General features: G+C 47.5%; 1 protein-coding gene across 1 annotated transcript in view; it reads right to left on the bottom strand.

Moving 5' to 3' along the window:
• Window positions 1–4,986, bottom strand: part of COP1 (COP1, E3 ubiquitin ligase) — a 134,171-nt gene extending 129,185 nt beyond the window's left edge. The window contains exons 1-2 of the mRNA XM_026854021.1: window positions 4,969–4,986; window positions 3,307–3,329 (exon numbers count right to left, since the gene is read on the bottom strand). Of these exons, the coding sequence (XP_026709822.1) occupies window positions 3,307–3,329; window positions 4,969–4,986 (41 nt within the window). The remainder of the gene's footprint in view (window positions 1–3,306; window positions 3,330–4,968) is intronic.
• Window positions 4,987–21,077: the final 16,091 nt, after the last annotated feature.

Below are 21,077 nucleotides of genomic sequence, written 5' to 3'. Positions count from 1 at the left end.
TCCGGCCCGGCCTCCGCTGCCCCCTCGGGCGGCCCTGCGCGGCCCGGGGAAGGCTACACGGGGCATCTCCAGCTGTTGTTGCGAGACAGGAGACATCCCGCCTGCCACCACATCTCCGTCCGAGGGCTCCAACGCTGGAGAGGGGGGGTCAGAGACAGCCCCTGGCCGCCCCGACCCCTCAGCGCCATAGAGGGGTCCCGGGAAGCGGCAGGACTGCTCCGAGCCTCACAGGTGCTCTCGCCTGCAGTTACCACCTGCGATGTGCACCCAGGAGAGCAGCTCTGCGCCTGCTGAGCTTTTTTTTCCCTGAATATTGAACCTTGCCCAGACCCACAGAAAGGCGTCCGGTACTGAGTTGGCAGCTTTTGCCGGACTTGAGCCGGCTCTCCGCTGCCTGGGCAGGTGAGAATCCCACTAAGGGGGTCCACGAGGGTGTATGTTTCCTTACAGTAACCCATGGTTTTACAGAAGCAAGGGCAAACTGCTTTCTGCATAAGATAATGAATAAAGTGTTAGTAAATGATGCCTGAAAGGTGTTTTGGGTGTTAAGGGAAATGTTGCCCCAGACCCAGATTTTTGCAAGTCAAACTGAAAAGTTCGTGAAACACAGCACTTCAACTTCTCAGTTTGGCCAGAAGTACTGCAAAGAGATACCTGTTGTTCCCTTTCATTTCTCTTCCAACAACATATAGAAATGTATTGCCTGCTTTCTGTTGAGTAACTGTATTGTCTGCAGTCAGCTTTACCTGTCTAGGGTTAAAGAGGCAGCTGGTGAAACACTAGGGCATTCCCCGGGGATGGTAATCCTAAACCCAGGTATGGGAAAACGCCCCAAAAGAGATCAATTCTGCAGCACTCCTCCCAGTACAGACAGCAGAGTAAACCTTCAGTGGGCTGTAAAACCAGTATGAGCTGGTAAAACTGGTCTGAGAGAAAAAAAGGTGGCTTCAGGTAGGCAGTGTTGGTCGGGAGACCTCTCTGGCATGCAGCAGGGTGCCAGGGACACTGGATCACGAGTGTCCCAAAGGGAGTGCAGCAAAATACAGCTCTTGCTTTACTCTGGAGGTGCTGGTGCAGGTGGAATCCCCCTCTTCACCTCCCCTCTCAACTGCACTTGAACACTATCGGGTATTTGCCTTTTTGCATTTAACCCTAATGTTTAAAAATAAACCAAACCAAAACAAGACTGTCAACAAAACCCAAACTCAGAGGGATATTATCGTGGAAATGTGGATGGGTGCAAGCCAGGAAATTCAAAAGCAGCTTCTCTTTGAGATCCAGGTCAGTAATCTCACCTTTACAAGCTAACATCTGACATTATAGTTACTTCCATGATTTAACTCTTTGTTGCTGTTTCTTATAGTTTTTGGGGTGTTTTTTGATGTTTTGTTTTGTTGGGGTTTTTTTTAGTCCTTGTGTTCTCCTGCTTTCTGTAAATAGCCTCTGAGTGGCAGGTCTCAGAACTAACCCCATTAAAGACATTGAAACACATCAAATCCCTCTGCTTTCAGTGGGAGCAGAAGAGAAAGACCCTAAATACCTTTCTCTGAGCCTGACTATTGTGTCCGTGTATATCATATTTCCTATGCTAAGAGAAAGGAAAACCTAATTTTCTTGTCTTCCAGAGAGACCCAAAGCTTTATGGATGAGTGTCTGCAATGGGCTTTTAGGTTTCCAAGGGAAGACAAAGTAGTAGTAAGCAGTGTTATTGGCAATAGCACGTCTACATGCTTCATGCATACTGAATTACTGGCTGGTCCTTGAAAAGTCTTGCTATCCTTTGATGCCATTACTGGCTGGGCTCCAGGAAGGAAAAATGACACAGGTAAAAGCTGTTAAAGATGAAATATATGCCCACTTATGCCTGTATGTAACTGGCCTTCACAAGAACAGCTCCACCCACAGGCCTGTCAGTGAGTGTGGCACCCAGCACCTTCAGCACCAAAGGACTGACTCCCTAATACCTGGCTTTAGGATATCATTACAGGCTCTTGGAGGCCCTCGAAACGAGGACCTTCTCCTCAGTGCCCTGATGAATACTGAACAGCCTCTGGCTTCTGGAGACATTTCTTTCCTGGGGCTACCTTGCATTAACAGTTCCAAGATCATTGTATGCAGCCTAAGGGAAGATAAGGTGCTGCTTCCCAGAGGTACCTGTGCATAAATGACATGGTTAAAGTCTCCTGGTTTTAAAAGTTCACCACAGCAGAAGCAGTGGTGCATTAGTTATCTTACAGTCCCTGTTAGCATGAAATGAGTGCTAAGAATTAATTTGCTACAGTCTAAGTACAATGCTGTTCTTAGACTCAGTGGCAGAGGTACAAGAGTGAAACATGATAGATCAGCTGTAAGAGGTTTTTCTTTGTCTCCTCCAGCAGCACTGTGCCAGATGCTTGCACTGCCTCGGGGCTGGGATCCTGCACTGAAGCACAACTCATGATGAGTTTGGGACAGAGGGGGAGTCCTGGTGTGGGGACACTTGCACCCTCGTGTAGCATGCTCTTCCTAGGGTCCTGTTCAGGTACAAATCTGCCCCCAAAGGATTGCTTGTGGTTCCTTGCTTAATCTAGGTATTACCTTTGTATCTCCTCTTAAAAGAGATATTATATGTCTGTCTGCCTTCAAAGGCATGTGGAGCACAGCAAGGCAAACAGCTCCTACCCAGCCAGAACACACGACCTATTCCTGACTGGCCTGAAACTTTGGCTGAAAACAAATCAGTTACTCTGGGATAAACTGTCTCCAGCTGTAGCCCTCAGACATTACTTTATACAATGAAACCGATATTTCTGACAGCTGTACCTTTTGAAAGACTGGCTGTAGGAATGTACTCTTACTGTTCTGGGTTTTTCCAGCCTCTGGAGCCACTCACTCACCGTGTCCCAAATATCAAAGTGCCAGTTCTGATCCTGTGTGAGGAGAGATGATGCACTAACCCTGACATTAAAGGAAGGAGCATACAAGTACTGTCTATAGATGAATGAACCTTAATAGCAAGCAATATAGGTTCTGCTCTTCTGGGTACATAAATCCTACCTATAATAAGTCCCAAGCTTGTGACTTTTATGACTGCAGGTCCATATACCTGTGCAACAGGCAATTGTGGCTGTGATGGCCAGTGGTAGCAGAGCTGCAGAAATCATTAAGAATGCTCTGCATGGATCACCATGAAGGGAGACTGAGACTTCTTCCACACAAAACAATGCGTGGGACAGATGTTTGGGGGAAGTGACAGTCACCTCCCAGCCTCTGCTTCTGGCTGCTGGTGAGTCATCAGGAAAATTATTTCTGCTTCCGTTTCTGGGCCTGTTGCCGCCGCCGCCTGATTTCTACTGGGTCTGTTAGTCCATTCAGAATCGCAGCAACCCCTGCTAGGAACTGCCATCTTGTCTTGGCAATTGCTGTTCCAGAGGTCATTAGAGAGCTTTATTAATAATCATTGCATTAACCTCCCTGCTACCCAGTGACAGAAATGCCATTTCTCCTATTTTATAGCTGAGAAAAATGAAGCGTAGACAGATTCGTCACCTGCTTACAGAGTCAATGGGAACTGTTAATGCTCTATTAATCTGAAAATTAGGCTGTCAGCAACTTCTCCTAAAGCTAACCCACAGTAAAGCTCTTGAGACCCAGTCCCTAGCCATCAGGTACACTCCCTCCTCTGTTTACTGGGAGAAACCTGGACACATCTCTCTGAATTTCAACTCCCACAGTCAGATACAGAGACGTGGGGGTCTGGAGGGCATGGTCAGATGGGGGAAGAGAGCCCAGTGCTCCCTGCCCACAGCAGACATGTCTGCAGGGCAGCTGTACTGCTTGGTGCCTGCACAGGGAATGGCCATGACGCACTTAGTGACCGTTTTGGCAGAGGGGTAGGAACTAACTCCTCTTATGGCAACTCAGGTACATGCCTAGCCATCACCTGAAACCTAACTGTGAAAGAATATTTGGTTATTAAAATATATAATTTAAGTTAACTCAGGCTACTTCGGATATGAGTACAGCAGGAACTGTGGGGGACTGGGTTCGTTGGTTGGTTTTTTAATTTCTTTTCCAGTTCAGTAGTGCAGAAGCAAGTAGTGCTAGGAGCGAGGATGCTTAGTCACATCTATTATAATTAACATTATACAGAGTTATTTAAAAAAAGAATTTTTTCATTGCTTTATAACAACAACTTTGCCACTCAGATGGAATTTTATGCATCAGACTCAGGCTAGCTCCAAGTTGATGTAGAGATTTTGAGCAAAAATGGTTTAAGCTTTTTCAGAAATGAAGAATCAGCAAAATAAAATATTAACATTTACTGCTGTGTTTAAAAAGCTCTGACCCTTTAAAGAAAAAAAAAAAGTATCTGAGACAAGTGTTATCTTTACACTACAAAGTGCACCATTCAAGTCTTCTGAAGAGGCATTTGACTTGATTGAACTAAAATGAGGTTAAAATAATTTGGTGATTCTTCTGTAATACTGAAATACTGTCTCCAAAGTTTCCAGGCACTATAGAAATCTGAAGAGAAATGCATGTGCAACTGCCGTTTCAATGTGTGTTCACTGAAGCAAAGCTACGGAGCAGCCTGACTTCATTTCTGACCTACACAAGCCTGACCTAGACAATCAATACCAGTTTCACTTCTCAAAATTATGAAATTCCCTTTACAGGTGAAAAAAAAAAGATGCTGGCTTGTTGTACACTGTAATGCATGTTCTGAGGGATAGAATGAATTTTCCCTTATGGCATGTCCTTTTGCTCTGAGAGTCTTTGACCTTGTTGTATTTAAAGAGTGGGCTTTCTAGGCAAGTAATGACTAAACCCTCCACTTGGCATAAGCAGGGCTAGAGACGGTTTCTCTCTCACACAGGCTTGGCCCATCCTACATGTGCAACCCCAGGTCCCTCTCAGGATGCTGCAGCTCTGCCAAAGCTCACTGGTTCTCATGCAGCGCAGGGGCAAGGCCCAGCCATTCCTTACCAGGGTGTCGGCTCCCATCAATGCCCCCAAACCTGACCAAACTCAGCTCCTGCTATCACTCCCACTCTCAAATACACTATGCTTAAATACATCCATGACCAGATTAATTCCTTGTGTAACTGTACTAATTATTTTAATAAAGATGAATTTGGCATCTCTGTCCAGGATTGCGGTGGGCGGAGGAAGCAAGCAGCCAATTCAATGTGAATGATAGAGCAAGCTTCAACTTTATTGAAAGAAATCACACCTTATATAAGCACTCTACAATAATCATGCATACTACTCACAAATCTATTGGATACATGTAAAAGGCTACATTATAATATCCCAGCCCCTTGTGGTATTTCAGGTATGCATAAACACCTTCCCTCTTCTGAACCTGTTTTTCTCCCAGGGCCGTTCCTTTATCATACACAAAGCCATAATGTACCTCAGTTTCTCTCTTTGTTGACATAACAGTCCTTTGTTAGCATAACTGTACCCTGGGTTTTTTCCTTTGTTTACCTCAGATGGCTGCAATCAGCTTCTGCAGAGACCCATGGCCTTGCTCTCTGCAAGCGTTCTCCAACACAGGATGATTTATTTCCCACAACATATGATTGACACTGGTTTAAGTGTCCTTATAGCATGGAACAGGTCTATTTCATGGCTTGCAATTGGTTTTTTGAGCATTAGCATGTGATGCTGTCTCCTGTGAACTCCCTCCATTGTTATCGATGGCAAAAGTCTTCTGTCTTTAGCGCTGCCACCTGTGTGACTTTTTTTACTGTGTGACTTGCAGTAATTATTGTTTTCTTGCAGCTCCAGCTGCCTGGATCTGCTGTTTGTCTGAGCCACATTGCTCTGCAGTATTTTTAGGGAAGTGTGTGCCTGACCTGTGTGATTATAGGGGCAGTCTCGAACAAGTAAGCTGTAAGGATTAAAAAAATCAGAACATGAAACACATACAAAGAAATCTATTTGAAATCTCAGTATTTTTAAGCCATATTAGGGTTGACCAGCCTGAATATTTTCCAGTCCACCTTCATTCATTAGAGTTGATTCTCCTGGTGCAGACCAACAAATTTTGAAAAATTTACCCTTCTATGGAAGGCAGGTACCAATAAAGGTGTTTCAGGGTGCGATCCACTGAACTACTGATGGTTTCTGACATGGGAAATACCACAATACCCTGTTGCCTCTGCCAGACGTGAACTCTGCCTGCACAGGTGAGTTTTCCATCTAGCATGTGTGCTATTTTTCATTGCCCAAATCAAACCTGTGCTGGGCACAAGGGAATGTCTGGTGCAACTCCTCCTTCAATTAGGAAAGAAAATGATGTCTCTGCTGGCTATCTGGTGAGAAAAAATATCCAATTATCCCAAGGCCTTTGGATTTGGCAAATGTAAGTTGCTCTCTGAACCAGGCCAAGGATCCATACACATTTGCCTGTGTTTGAGCTGCCTGCCCTCTGCTTGGTGCTTTGCCTGGCTGGAGTGGGCTCTTCTCTCCTGTGTCACCTCTGTCACCTGCAGCCCAGGATGACCCATGGTGATACTGTCTTGTCACTCTCAGTACAGGTACAATGTAGATTTGTTGTGATTAAAAGAGACATAAAGTTGTGCCTGCTCTCGTCCCTCCCTGCACACATGGCCAGAGAGATGCAGTGTGATGCTCAGGATGTGTGCCAGGGACTACCCACAAAACTCAGCACCAAAATCCTCACCACCCCTGGCCCTCACCCATCGACCTACACTCCTGCCATCTTAACCCAGTCAGGTCTTGCTTTCACTTTTACTACCTGCTCTACATTTCTTCTTCCCCAGGCACAACCCTGGAGTGTGTATATCACTCTCTCCTGGCTATGCAACCTCCATGCTCGTATGGTTACTTTTCCTCTTCGATCTGAAACTGGAGAGAAAGATTAGCAGGTGTCAAATCCTCTTTGTCTCTCCCCATATGAACATGGAGGGAGCAGAGTCCTTGCTTAGTCCATGCTTTGGAAGCAGATTCCTGTGAAGAGCAAGGAACCAACAGCTCAGTCACTGTGGAGATGGGCCCCAGGGCCTGACCTTCAACAGAGAAATAGGGGAGAGGCAGGAAAAGGGAGGGAGTGAGGGTATTGAGCTCTGCCCCTGCATGCAGCATCATGTCAGCTGCCAGGAGAAGTCCTAAAACAATGAAGAGAGAATTCAGGGTTTTGGGGAAACTTGTTAAGGGGTCAGGGGCACAAACTGTGTTTTAAAATACACTGTATTTAAGGTCAGGCCTGGACTTTTCCCTTTGCTTAGAATGCAATGTATTGGTGCCTACCCCTAGGCCTGGCTTCTTGCTAGGTCTGGTGCCTGTCCTGTAGGGAGCTGGTCTCTAGTCCTGCCTCATCTGCTGCTGCTCCTGGGAGGACCTGACTCCTGTGCTGAGTCTTGGCAGTGTTGATGGACCCTCTTACCATCATCCAGCCCTGCCTGACGTGTTCAGGCTGTACCCTTGCTGATGAGTGTCCTGCTGTGTTGGGGTCACCCTTGGCCCGTGACTTGTCCCCCTCCATGAGGCAGCCCTCTGCTCTCTGACATGAGCAACTGCAGATGTGGCTGTGCCCTGGCTGCTTTCTCTTTGCCAAGCTGGGTGGTTGGCAGGTCACAGTTAGTACTGTAAGGGTCCCCCCAAGAGAGTCCACTGCTGGATTTGGGATGGCTGGCAGAAGCTGCTGGTTCTCCTTCATGTTTCTTGGTTCCTTTTTTTTTAAAATATGGTTTAAAAAAGCAGTCTGTGGCCTTGTTGCCTGCTTTAAGCTGCTGCAGCATCTCTGCACTGCCTTGCTTGCCCTCTGCTAGCCCCTGCCCCCCAGCTCTGCTTGAGGCAGGGCACAACTGAGGCTGTCATGGCCAAGGGGCTGTCTGGAGAAGCTGCCCTCACTGGGGCAAACCTCAGCCCAGGAGCTGGGGATGTCTTCATGGCAGCAGCACTCTGAAATGCTTTATTATCATCCGGGGGATCTGCTGGGGATGGGGAAACCCCCCAGGCATCAGGGGAGATGAGGGGTTTGGGAGAAACCTGCTTCTTTTCACTACCAGCGCTTACCATCAGAGGGCAAGCTCAGCCCAGGCGAAGAAGCTCCATAGGCGGTTACTGCAGCCTGCTGCTGCTTCCCAGCCCCATCTCTGCCAGGGCTGCTGCTGCCAGGTAACGACAAAGGAAATCGAGGCCATTTACCGTCCCTCTCGCAGGGGACGGATCAGCTTTCCATCTCTGCCTATTGCCAGGAAGGGCTCTGCTCCCCGGTTCTCCGGAGAGCAAACTGTGCTTTTCAGGAACACCCAGCCTGCAGCGGGTGCAAGGATGATGCTGTGAGATCCAAGTGGGATCAGTTTAAAATAGATGAGATACCCAGAAAGCAGCAGGTTTGCACTTTAGCATCCCAAATACAATATAACCTTCCCCACCCCCTCCTCCTCTAGCAGAAATTGTTTTTATGGCCAAGAATAAACTTTCAGCAGCATGTGGAAAAGTTGTACTGGCTGGTGCTTGCTTTCTATCTTGCTACTCTCCAGAGCCACCAGTGAGTGTGGCTGTGCAGCCCCAGCAAGACTAGTGGCATTAAGGTGACCTCTATGGGAGTGGTGCCCCTCAAGGAGGGGCAAAGAAAGCTGCTTTATACTAGGGCAGCTCTGACCTCTCCCAGGAGCTCCATGTGCTGGCATGTGGTCCCTGCTGCCAGCCCAAGACCCTCCATGCTTTCCAGGGCATTTGGTGAGGATTTACATCTTGACAACTCCCCCCTTTGCCTATTCCAACGAATCTCAGTTTTAATCCACACCCCAGTCGTTTCCCAGAGTCTTCCTTTAAAAAGCCTGATGCTGGAGAGCTTTTCAGAGGGGAATAATGAACCAGACGCTTTCCCGGTGTCTCTCTTTGTTTTTACAGCCGTGGGTCTCCCCTGAGGACAGAGAGCCCTTTGTACTACATGGGGTCCCCTTATAAAAGGGGGCTTGTGAACAGAGCATCCTCCCATTGGGTACCACATCAAACTGATTTTTTCCCACCTGCCCTCCTAGGCATAGCCAGTGTAAAAGCCCTTTCTGCATGCAGGGGACTGAGCCAGTAACTTTAACCTTGGAGATGCATGATGCATGCATGTAGATCACTTGGTGCCATCCTGCTGCCCACCCTCTGTCTAGCTGAAGGGTAACCAAAGAGTTAACCTGGTTGTCATCTCCCCTGCCCAGTTGATATTTGGAGCGAAGCCACATTTCATTCTCTAGATGGCCGATAATTGAATAAAGTCTGTATCTCAAGTGAATTTAAAACCAAGACAGGAGCTCTCCCCACCAGAAGTCGATAAGTTTTCTGTAGCAGAGATTTTTGTCTGGAGTTAATGCTGCAGTCACCTCTTCCAGGGGGTGAGGGCATGCTTCTGAGCTGTCGATTTCTGCCTGATATGGGGCTTTAAATTGAAGTCTCTGTGTATATAAAGGAGATTCCTGTTTCTGTTCCCTGCTAAGGGTGAAATTTAGAACTACAACCTCAAATGGCCTTAAAACTGTTAAGCCATAAGTAACTTGCTGATGGTTTGGTGATGCCCAGAATCCTTATCCAGGTAGCACAGGGAAGGAAAGGCAGAGGGCTACACACACTGGTCGGGAGCCTGAATCTGCTTTAGATCATGGTGTTGATGGAAGAAAGCAATGTGATGTAGCTAATTAACAGCATACTAATTAAATATTGGATACTCCTCATGTACCCTTGCAATAAATCACTCTTGGTTTCAGGTGGCAAATTCTCACACTGTCACTTAATATGTGGATGCACGATGAGCCTAAAGAAAGCTGTCTCCTGTGAAGTTGAGACTGGTGATTTATTGAGCTATTTAAGATATTTGCTTTGGTCCTTCTTTGTATTCACTTTTCACAGATATTCAAACAAATGCCTTTGAGTCTGGGAACCAGCAGCTTTTTGGCACATGTTCATTTTGCAAACAGGGGCATTCACACCAGAAATGCAGCTCTAGGGTTTCATAGCCACATGGTAGGTAGACAGAAATGTGTCACACAATCTGTGTCCCATCAGAAATACCTGACACAGCTTGCGTTTCAAACTTCACTGAGCAAAATAATTGCATGGAGCTGTTTACTGTCAATCTGCTGAGTGCATGTTATTAATAGTAGAGATGGAGTGAATAATTAGGACTAATGACTAAATTAGAGAAAGTTGTCATCTATTCTTGAATAGTTTACAGAGAGAGACAGTGTTCAACAATTAAACTGATAGGTAAAAATGATTCATTCCTCTTTGCAAACATGCTCTACATTATGCATTATACATAAACACTCACACCTGGCCCAATGTTGAGACTTCAGCTTTCCTCAGCCCTGTTTTGGCACTCAGGCTGGCGTGATGTGATTAGCAGGGGTGCTGGGGATCCCCTGCCCCACTAAACTTCACTACCAGGCTTGGGAGCTGGCCATCTTTAGGAAAGCAGGGATTTCCTGTCTAAATTAAAATCTAGATTGTGGTCTGAGGATCATAAAATGGTTTGGGTTGGAAGGGACCTTTAAAAATCACCTAGTCCAACCCCCCAGCCATGAGCAAGGGACATCTTTCCCTAGACCAGGTTGCTCAAAGCCCCCTCCAACCTGACCATGGACACTTCCAGGGAGCATGCATCCACAGCTTCTCTGGGCAACATCTTCCACTGTCTCACCACCCTCTTTGTAGGAAAGTTCTTCCTTATATCTACCCTCGATTTATTCTCTTTTAGTTTAAAGCCGTTGTGCCTTGTCCTGTCACTACTGGCCCTGGTAAAAAGTCTCCATTTTTCTTACAAGCCCCCTGTAGATATTGAAAGGCCTCAATGAGGTCTCCACAGAGCCTCATCTTTTCTAGAAGAACCCCTAGTCTCTCAGACTTTCTTCAGAGGAGATATGTTCAGCATTTGGGTTGTTTTGGTGACTCTAACAGGCCTATGTCTGTCTTGTAGTGGGGACCCCAGAACTGGCTGCAACACTGCAGATGTGGTCTCAGGAGAGCAGTGTAGAGGGGGAGCATCCCCTCCCTGGACCTGCTGGTCATGCTGCTGGTGATGCACCCAGGACACAACTGTCTGAGCTGTGAGAGCACATTTCCAGGTCATGTCCAATTTGTCACCCAGCAGTATCCCCAAGTTCTTCTCTGCAGGGCTGCTTTCAACCAGTTCATCTGAGTTTGGGCTCCTGTTTTAGATGCTGACAATCAGTTTGTGGAATTGGAAGAAACAATGTTTTCAGCTGCTGAGTTTGGGCTCCTGTTTTAGATGCTGACAATCAGTTTGTGGAATTGGAAGAAACTTAATGTTTTCAGCTGCCTCAGAAATACTGAAAACTTACTGTGTGAGTATGGAGAAACTAGACAGCATGGGGAAACTGGGTGGCTGAAGCAGTTTCACCAAGAGCAGAGAAGACTGAGGAGAGGGTACAGAAACTGGCTTCAAATACACTCAAAACTTCCAGAGAAGGAATAAACTGTCCCTTAATAAAAAGGCAAGGAATGATTTAAGTGCAACAAAAAAGTTAGGAAGGACTGGGGAAATCACCTCTGCGAGGAAAAAATAGTGAAGCACTCAGAGATGTAGTGAGTCCCTGTCGCTGGCAGGAGGATCCAACCTTGCTGGTGAAGCCGCTATAGGGGAAATGCCAAATGAGATTTGCCTCATGAACTGGAATGCCCCGCCAATTCCTCTCCCACTTCTGGCTGAAGGTGCTTCGTCCTTCCTCACACAGCATCTGTGGAGGATAATCTGTGGACACTGGAGACTGGGATGTTTGGACAGAGAAGGAGACTTGCAAAGGTACAGGTGGGCACTGAGGAGTAGGATTCGCTTTAGCTAGCTTCAGCCATCCAAAAGTTAGTTCTTGCAAGCAAAAGCAGTTGTCCAAGATCCCTTGATGACTGAAGGACTGAACAAGCAACTGTGTGAGAATGATTCATCACATCTAAGCCAGTTGCCTCAAATACCTGGGATAAATCAGCCTCTGGGCTGAACTCTTGGTCATCTCTTCAGAGATGGGAGCTTGGATGATTTGCTTTGAACAACCAGCCTCCGATATGAGATGAATCCAAACTGAGTTACAGGAATATTCCATGGGACCACCCAGGTGAGGTCAGGTACCCAGGGGTCTGCCGAACCTGTAAAAACACTCTTTAGACTGCACCAGGCTGACTGATGTCAATACACCAACCCCATGCATACTTCCTTCTCCTCAACCACCCTTGGCCCACAAACCCATTTTTGTTGAGTCTGGTTCTCACAAAGGCTGAGGAACTGCTGAAAAAGGTCATCCCACAAAAGTTCACTTCAAAAGTTTAAATCCATTTGTTTCCAGGCAGGAACCATGCTCAGGGTGCTTGCTATCCCAAGAACCACTGAGCCGACTAATTTGCTGGTGGGAAAGACTGCCAGTGTGTTGAAGGCTGAGGGAATTCTGTGGAACATGTTCAGAAAGAAAATGATTGATTCATCATCGTCAGTGGTGGAGAACCGATTCCAGGAATTATGTGTGGGCTAAGCTGAAGCCTGTTTAAGCCAGGGAAAAGGCATCCTTGAATTCAGGTCATCAGTCAGCATAGGGAAACGCACAGAGGCCCTGGTACAGGAAAGCTTAACTTCCAGTGTGTGCTCAAGCCTACCTAACCTCCATTAACGTCAACAAAGATAAAATTAAATGTGAGGTCAAGATTTTGGATAAGAATGGTTTATGCCCTGGAGGCTTACGTGTATGAGAAGGTCAGGCCAGTGAGCCAGGGCATTTGATATTGAGGAATTTAATCAAGGAGCTCCTGCGTAAGCTGCTGTGTGAATCAGGGAATAATTCGGGTTAACAGACACATCTGAGTAATCCATGACCTGCTGGCAGACTATTCACACAGACAGGCAACATCCATCAGTGACGTTATTCCTTGCAGAGGTCTTCTAGGGAGGCTTATGGGTCTGTGGGTCCTCCACCTAGCAGGGGTTCATCAAGGGAGAAACTGAGAGCAACCAGGATCACAGGGACACCCTGGCATACATTGCTGCATGGGAGCAGAGCTGGTCCTTCACCCACCAGCAGCCCAAGAGCCATGGTGAAATAGGTGCTTTGGGCAAAGGAGGATCTTCACATTTTTCAAGCTGTCCTTGAGAAGAATGGGATCAAGGCAAGGTAATGAGGGCATTACTGTAGACCCTGTGTCCCATCCTTGCTCTGCCACACAGCTCCTGTGTAACTTTGTTTACACCTGCTGTATAACTTACTTTCCCACCTGACACATCAGTGAATGTCTCTGCTTTCAGCTACCAACATGGGCTGTGAGATCCATCAACTATATTCTGGTGTTCAAATGTCATGAAAACAGTCAACACCACAAATACAGGAAAAGCCTAGTCTGAAGCTCTAAAACTGAGAGTCAAAGTATAAGATTCAAAATCTGGAGAAAACTAAGTTTCATCTTCTCTGTTCATCACAAAACAACTAGTTTTCCAACAGCTAAGTACCCCAGTGATGTGTTGCCATGGGATAAAATACCCGCCTCCCCTCTTCAGCCTGAACACACACCAATACTGTGACACTATAGTTGTATCTACGGTAGGGTTGTGGTTTGCCATGCTGTATCTGAGATATTACATCAGGTGGATAAAAGTTTGAGCCTGACACCATCAAAGTCCTCTTTGACAGTGAATTGGCAGTGCCTTTTGGGAGCTTCCTTTGAGTGCACAGTATCTCCACTCATCTTCATGGGCCAGGTGACTCCAGGCAAGGCCAGGTGCCCCAGAAGCAGGAAGTCCCCGTGCCCCTTGGGAGACATGGTCCAGCTGTTCCACCTGGCTTGAAATCACACAGGGGGGAGGGACACCCCAAGCTGTTGGTAGAAGGGGTAGGAAGTGAGTGTTATGGGGTGACATGTCTGGGATGCACCTGGAGCACCAGCAGAGAGGCAAGGGACAACGAGAGCTTCCTGACCCCATAAGGAGACCTGCACCAGCTCCAAGTGCACAGGGAAATCTGCTCCAAAATAGTCATCTGTGGGACTGGTGATTTGCCAGAAAGTCTTAAAAAATAAATAAATTCCAAGTACAGCTGGAAACAGAATCTATAAAGGATCAAGAGAGAGAAAGAGTATCTTCACTGCTTTTGCATGATCAGCATCAGGCCTGGAGATGCTAGAATAAGAAAGAAAGATAGAAATCTTTTTTTTTGCCATGGAAAGTGCAGGAAAGGGAGGCAGTATGTCAGGTCCCTGCTGGAGATTTGTCAGAGCCTCTCTAATGCCAGGCTCTTGCAGAAGGTGTGAAAGGACTTGCAGGCATCCTGCTCACCCTCTCCTTCTGCAGGATGCACCAGCATAGCCCCCAAAGGTTGCTGGCACCCCTCAAACACACAGACACCCTCCCTGCAATGGGGTGGAGTGCGGGAGAGCTGAGCACGCACACGACCAGTGTGATCAAGCAATGCCTGTTTATTACAACTAAGAAAGCCCTTTTATAATGTTCTCCCACACACGTGAGTAACATGCAGTACAAGTCCTCAAGATTGGACAGTTAACTTAGCCCGCACTTTAAACCTTCTTATGATTGGATAAGAAGTGCCACATCAGCCTTGCCAGGATTCCTGCCTTATGGAACTTCCTCTTCCATCCCAACCCCTTCCGGGGGTTGTTTGTCTCGTCGAGTTTCTCCCCCCTCATTCAGGGTCACATCCTTATCACATTCTTGCACGGCTGAGGCTCTTATCAGTCTTGTTCTCACATAGGATTGCTCACATGTCCATTCTCTCACAGAAAGCTCTCTAGAATCCCAACAGTGGAGCATCTTTCTTTTCCCCAAAGGGCTCCCACCTGTTCTTGGAGATGGGGAGAATCTCAGAGCAATATGGAACTTCCCATCCTCAGCCCAGCATGTGAACATGGACCCAGATTTTGTGCATCTCTCCCAATTTTTGTGCATCGTTTGTACCATAGTTTATGCCTTGGAGTCTCCTGCATGGGGACTGTGCTCTACTCCCGCTAGTTGATATTTGCCCACACGCCCCAGCATGGCAGATAGCCATCAAACAGCTTCCACTTAGCTTTAAAAGTGGTTATAAAAAGAGCTTGACAAGATCAAATGCTAATAGAGAGGTTTTCTGAAGGTTGAAACTGATCTGCTTGAGGGCATTCGTGATGGGGAGATGCCAGAAGAAACCAAATAACCAGTGCATTATGGAGTAAATAATTTGATTTAAAATACTCTCTGGGAAAGAATCCTATGAGGGGGGGAAAAACCCTGCTAAGTGCTTGGAAAACTGTTGCTCTTCTAAATCTCCCCTTTGCTGCAACACATATGAATCATTGCCATCCAAAGTTGTGGGTGACAAGTGGGTCACTATGGGGGACTTCCCTGAATTTATCTGAACCATGTGAAACTTCAGCACCCATGGTGTCTATGGATGGATGGTATGGAAAGCCACCTTCTTCAGCTCATATCTTTTGGTGCCCCCCAATTTTTTATCTGTTGGTACCCCCCACATTTTTTTACTTGGAGCGGCAGCAAGCAGTCCCCTGGCCCCTCAATGACTGGAGGAGGTTTGGTCACATCCTTGAGTATCAGCCCTCCTCGCAATGGACAGAAAGGTCCTACCAGCAGAGCTACAGCTCCCTCCCACTCAGCTGCAGCACGAAGTGGTGCCCATCCCCTGACACGGGGCAACTGTGTGTCAGTATTGGCTTCTGGGGGTTAGCTCAGCACAATTCCACCTAAAACATGATCTCTGGGAAGAGGTTCACAGCTTGGTCCTTGCTTTCTCTGAAACAGGGAGGAGGATGTCAGTATTGCTCTTCCAGGACAAGGATCGAGAGTTGTAGCAACAGCAGGACAAGCTGGGTGCACCATTAGAGTCCTGCCAGCATCTGTGTCCTCACCCCAGGTGAGGATGAATGTCCATGTGAAGAGCACCCATGTTATTGGAGCCACAGAGCTTTACCCCTCATCAGCATCTAGGCCCAACTCCCTCAGTTTTCAGTCCGTGTTGGTGGACAAAGGCTTCATTTCCACTGTTGGTTTGTTTTCACAGGATAGATGCTGAGCCAAAAATGGCCGCAGTCCTGCTAGCATTGCACCACAGCTGGGCCAGACAGCCTGTTTCTCAGTGGGTTTATCATCAGTGGGAGCACAGGACAACATGACTGTGGTTACAGAGCTCTTGGACCAGAGCTGACCCCCAGCCAGCCATGTCTGAGCACAAGTATGGGTCCAGCCCCACATAAGCCATGCAGACATGCCTTTAGGAAGAGCTGGTTCAGATCATCTGGCCAAGCACCACCAGGCAGCTTGAGGACCAGAAATCCCCAACTGTCCTGTGTGTGGTCCCCATCCTTGTGCTTCCTCTTCTTCTCCTCCCATTTCTCCTCTCCACCATTCTCTCTCCCCTAATGCATCCAGTGCATATAAGTGAGGTTTCTGAAAAGATCTCTGAACCCAAAGAGGATGGAGAGAGAGGGAAAAAGAAAGAGGCTTTTTGAATATTGAATTAAGGCTGTCTCCAGTATTATTGAATTCCCATAAGAAGGCAGCCAGTGAGCCCACTGCTTTAGTGTCTTATGAATATTTAATTGCTTGACTTAAGCTCAGTGAAAATAGTTTCACTGCACAAAAGAACCTCTTTGGCTTGTGGACTTCTCTCCAAGCACGCGATGATTATCCCCGAGCTCACACCGGCTATGATGTCACCCTGGCTTGCGGACAGTCATCTGACACTACAGCAAACTAAATTTGTCAAACCTGGGTGATCTTTTGGCACAATCTAAGCAGGAATTTCCATAAGACAACTGATCATGGCTCAAAATGTGTTGGTGGATTGCCGGGTCAGACTGAATAAGCAGTGCAGCAGTGTTGGCAGCAGTGATGCTCAGTACCTGTGTCTCCATCCAACCAGGGCAACAGTGGAGAAGAAAGTGCATGGTTGGGGAGGTCATCTCACTTCACCTTGACCTACCAAGTTGGCTGCAGAACTGGGGATACAAACTGTGCATCCTGGTATCCAGTTGTAGACACTGGCCTTGAGGGTCTGGATCTGCCCCATTCCCCAGATTTTAGATGCTTACCTGAAACTTCTCTGGATAATCAAAACCATGAATTGCTCAGGCTGGAGATCTTTCAAAAATGGGCTCTTTCACAAAAGGTTGGTGAGTCCTGCTTTCAAACAGGCTGTAAACTCCATTCACTAATGCTATGGAGAATCTTGATGCAAGAGCATTGCTTGCCCACTCTGCACAGATGAAAATGGTCTCAAATCCTTGAAAATACTTGCTTTCCCTCTCCTGGACTGTGTTTGTTGGAAGTGCCAGTGCTCTACTCCTACCACTTCCTGCTTTTCCTCTACTACCCAGGAGCTTCTTCTGTTACTACCCAACCATCGAAGGTATTGCTCAGAGATGGCAGTGTCAAGAACCTTTTTGTCTATTAGATGAGCTCAGAGGTCTCCTTGCCGTAGCACTTAACACCTCTTCTTGCTCTGCCAGATGCCATCTCACAGATCTGGAGTGATTTGAGTTTAGAGGGGATTAGCTAATTCCATTGTTTTCTTCTTCTTTTTTTTTTTTTTTTTTTTTTTTTTTTTTTTTTTTTTTTTTTTTTCCCCAGTCTGGAAACTCTCTTCAAAGGCAAAGAGGTCAAATTAATGAGAATTAATTATTTTACTGTAGACAGGGTAGATAATACTACTTGTTACTGAGGTTACCCAATATTTCCCATTATAGGACTGTGTTTCTTATTGCTTAGAACAATGTCAAAATGTGGATATTTAGGCAGAAGTTGTCTCCCAGGAATTTGCCTCGACCTGAACTGTGTAAAATTTCAGCCAAACTGGGTCAACTTTTCCAAGAGAAAAGTCAGGGGAAAGCCATTTTGTCTGCCTCTGGCAAAACACCCTACCTGAACCTCCTTTGGAAAGCTGTCACAGCCCGTGCTTCACATGGGGAGGTGAAATTTGGCAAAAGAGTTCCCTCTCAATGGGACCATGCTGTCAATCTTTTTCAGCCGCAAACCACTCCTGGTTTCCTTAGAGGGGCACAATGCCCTTTGCAGCTTGTTTCTTAGTAAGTTTCAGCAGCAGTCACTCAACTTGCTGACCAAGAGATGCCAGTGGTGGTACGCATGGCAGACAGCTCCAGTGCCATCATCCCTGAGCCATGTCTTCTGCAGGGTGGAGACCCTCCACATCTCCTGCACAACTGAGCCTCAGCACTCTCCCATCCATGGCCATGGGACTGAACAATTTATGTAGAGCCCATAATAGGGACAGAGAGTAGGACAGGGAGTAGGGACCACTTTCTGCTTGCTGGACACCTGCCTGCTGCAGACAAGGGGCTTGCAGGCACCTTCAGCTTGTCACATCTGCTTGTCTCTGATGAAAGGTGAGAAGCAAGGTGACAACAGATTTTCTGAGCTAATTTCTCATGGTCATAGATTGTACAATCATAGAATGGTTTGGAGTGGAAGGGACCTTAAACTCATCTAGTTCCACCTCCCCTGCCAACCTAGACCAGGTTGCTCAAAGCCCTGCCCAGCCTGGCCTTGAACACTTTCAGGAACATTCACATGGTGTTTCACTTGCTCCTCTTCTACAAGGTGGGGAACATCTCTGCCCTGGGAGACAGGAGGGCTGCAGCCTGCTATCACCTGCAACACCTCCTGAGGTCTGGTTGCAGAAGGTGCTATACCTCCGCAAGTCCCAGGCAGGTACAGCTGGAGACCCTGGGTGCAGCTGCCACTGTCGCATGCTCATGCAGCACAGGACCAGCATGGTCTTTTGATCATGAATGAGAAGATGCTGCCCCAGGACTGCACCGCCTGTCCCCTTTTGCAATTTAATCAGGAGAAACAACAAGTTATCTGGGTTTAATGGTCTCTTTGCACTATGATAGCACAGGGTCTGCATGTTGCATGGCAAGCCCGGTGGCAGATCCCGTCCCGATTACAACTGCAGATCCCTTCAGTGCCTGCCTCAGGTCTGCTCATCCTAGGCTTTAATTTTCTAGGAGGGTGACGGCGGGCGGCTCCAGTTGACGTCAATGCAATTGTGTTAGCGCTGCTGAAAACCAGGCCCGTGTTGTCTGCCCCAGCAGAGTCCACTCAGAGCGTGGCGGCTTGTGGAGTCATTTGGCATACATTAGGTTGGGTAAGATGGATTGCTCGGCTCCTAACTAGGACAGATAGATAAGGATAATGGATGGACGGTCAAAGAGCAACCGTGCTCTAGGCAGGTGAATAAATCACTTTGATTGTTCAAATATAAACAGGAGATGCCAGCAGGACTTGGCTTTCAAAGTGGGGTGCATCCAATTTGAGCCCTATGATTGTGTTTAAGGATCTAAAAGCTGTTTGAAATGGGCTTTGTTAATTGAGGAAGCCCCACTCATAGTGTTCCTGTGACAGAGCCAGGGTCGCTCAACACTCAAGGTTTGGCTGAGAGCCCCAGTCCTTCTAGTCCCTTGGGAACCTCTGTCCTAAGATGCCATGTCCCCGTGCCACATTTCCTGGGGAGGAAAACGTGTCCAGGAAAGGGAGAGGGGCAGCATCCTCCTGCCAAGGGAGACTGGCTGCAAGACCTCTCTTCCAGCTGCCCACCTCTCTACACCAACCACAGACCACCAGTTATCTTGGGTTGCATCCTGGAAGCAGGAAAGGTCTTCAGGAGGCTTTGCAGTGCATGCAGTGCTCTTAATTTCAAAGGATGCTCAGCTCTGGCATCTCCAGCATGTGGAGATGTGGTGGGGGGGTGATACAGGGCCACCATCAGGGACATGTCTCCAGCCTGGCCTCCCCTCATGCTGCAGAGCACTGCATTTACTCATGGCAGCCTGTGTGCTTAGTGTGATGGCACCCACTGAGTTCTCAGCCTGTGACATGGGGACATCTTTCTTACCCAAGGTGGTAGACAGTGTGTGCCTTGTTTCAGCTGAAAGTGTTTTTGGCACAGGAGTTGTGGCTGTTCCTGTGGGTGTCTGATCCTTTCAGGATCCATGCTGAGGGCATGTGGAAATGCCGCTGCAACTGTGAATCAGAGAGGAGAACAAGACCTCCAGCCTGTGCAGGGATAGGGCAAGCTCTCGGTGCCCACCCAGGACATGGGGCAGCCCACAACCTGCCTTAACAGGACTACCTGGTGTGTTGTCACTGCAGGAGCTGTGGCCACCCAAATCAGCTGGTCAAGGTGTCCTCTCATGACCCTCACTGGGTTGGGGCAAGTTTTTAGTGCCCATGAACACCCCATATACCTGTGGCCTCCCCACGCATGCCCAGGTGAGTACAACATCAAAAACACCCTCTGAGCCTCCAGCCCCAATAAATGCCCTGGTGGGTCTGGTTCCTGGTGCTGGGCTGCCACAGCTGCTTCCCCATGCCAAACCACAAGAGCCAACACTTAAACTCTATCTCAGTTAGGCTTTGCTTACACCACCAGCTGCCAGGTTGTCCTTGGCAGCCCAGCTCCAGAGATGCTTCTTGCCTTTCTCTGAAGGGCTGTAGCAAGCCCTGTGAGACTCTGGGAGCCAGCCAGTGGTGTCTATCTCTTGATCCATTACTCCCACCAGCCCTTTAATTTCACCTCAGTGATGGAGCAAGTCAGGACAATGATCCATTCCCTCCCAGAGCAGCCAGGGTTCTGGATGCAATTCTTCTTCCCTACCAAAAGCTGATCCAACCCCTTCTCACCATCTGCCCCCCTCCTTCTCTCTCTGCTCATTGCTTTAATAACCCTCTGATCAATCTCAGAAGGAACCAGCAACACAGGAATGGCAGATGTGGAACAGAGCATGAATATTAATTAGCAACGAATTCCAAACAGAGGACTTTAATTACATTAAGAGTGCAGGCTTGGAGGCAGTGACTTACTTCCTGCTGTAAATTTGTTGACAGGTCATTTGCTGCAGCAGTGTTGGTGCTCCCTAATGAATGAATATATACATTTCAAGTGCTGGTGTATGGGGGGAAATAGGCTCTTGCTTCCAAAAATGCAAAAGCAATCCACTGTGCCAGCAAAAGGGCTTCGCTCATTCAGAGGATTTGGGGAAATAATTATTAGTATAATTACCTGGTAATAATATGCCTGTTCTGGGAGCCAGCAGCTCTGCTCGTGGGGCTG

The sequence above is a fragment of the Athene cunicularia genome, assembly GCF_003259725.1.
Source record: "Athene cunicularia isolate RWA chromosome 8 unlocalized genomic scaffold, athCun1 chr8_part1, whole genome shotgun sequence".
Classification (NCBI taxonomy): domain Eukaryota; kingdom Metazoa; phylum Chordata; class Aves; order Strigiformes; family Strigidae; genus Athene; species Athene cunicularia.
The sequence above is the reverse complement of the archived record's forward strand: the minus strand, read 5'-3'. Positions and strand labels throughout refer to the sequence as shown.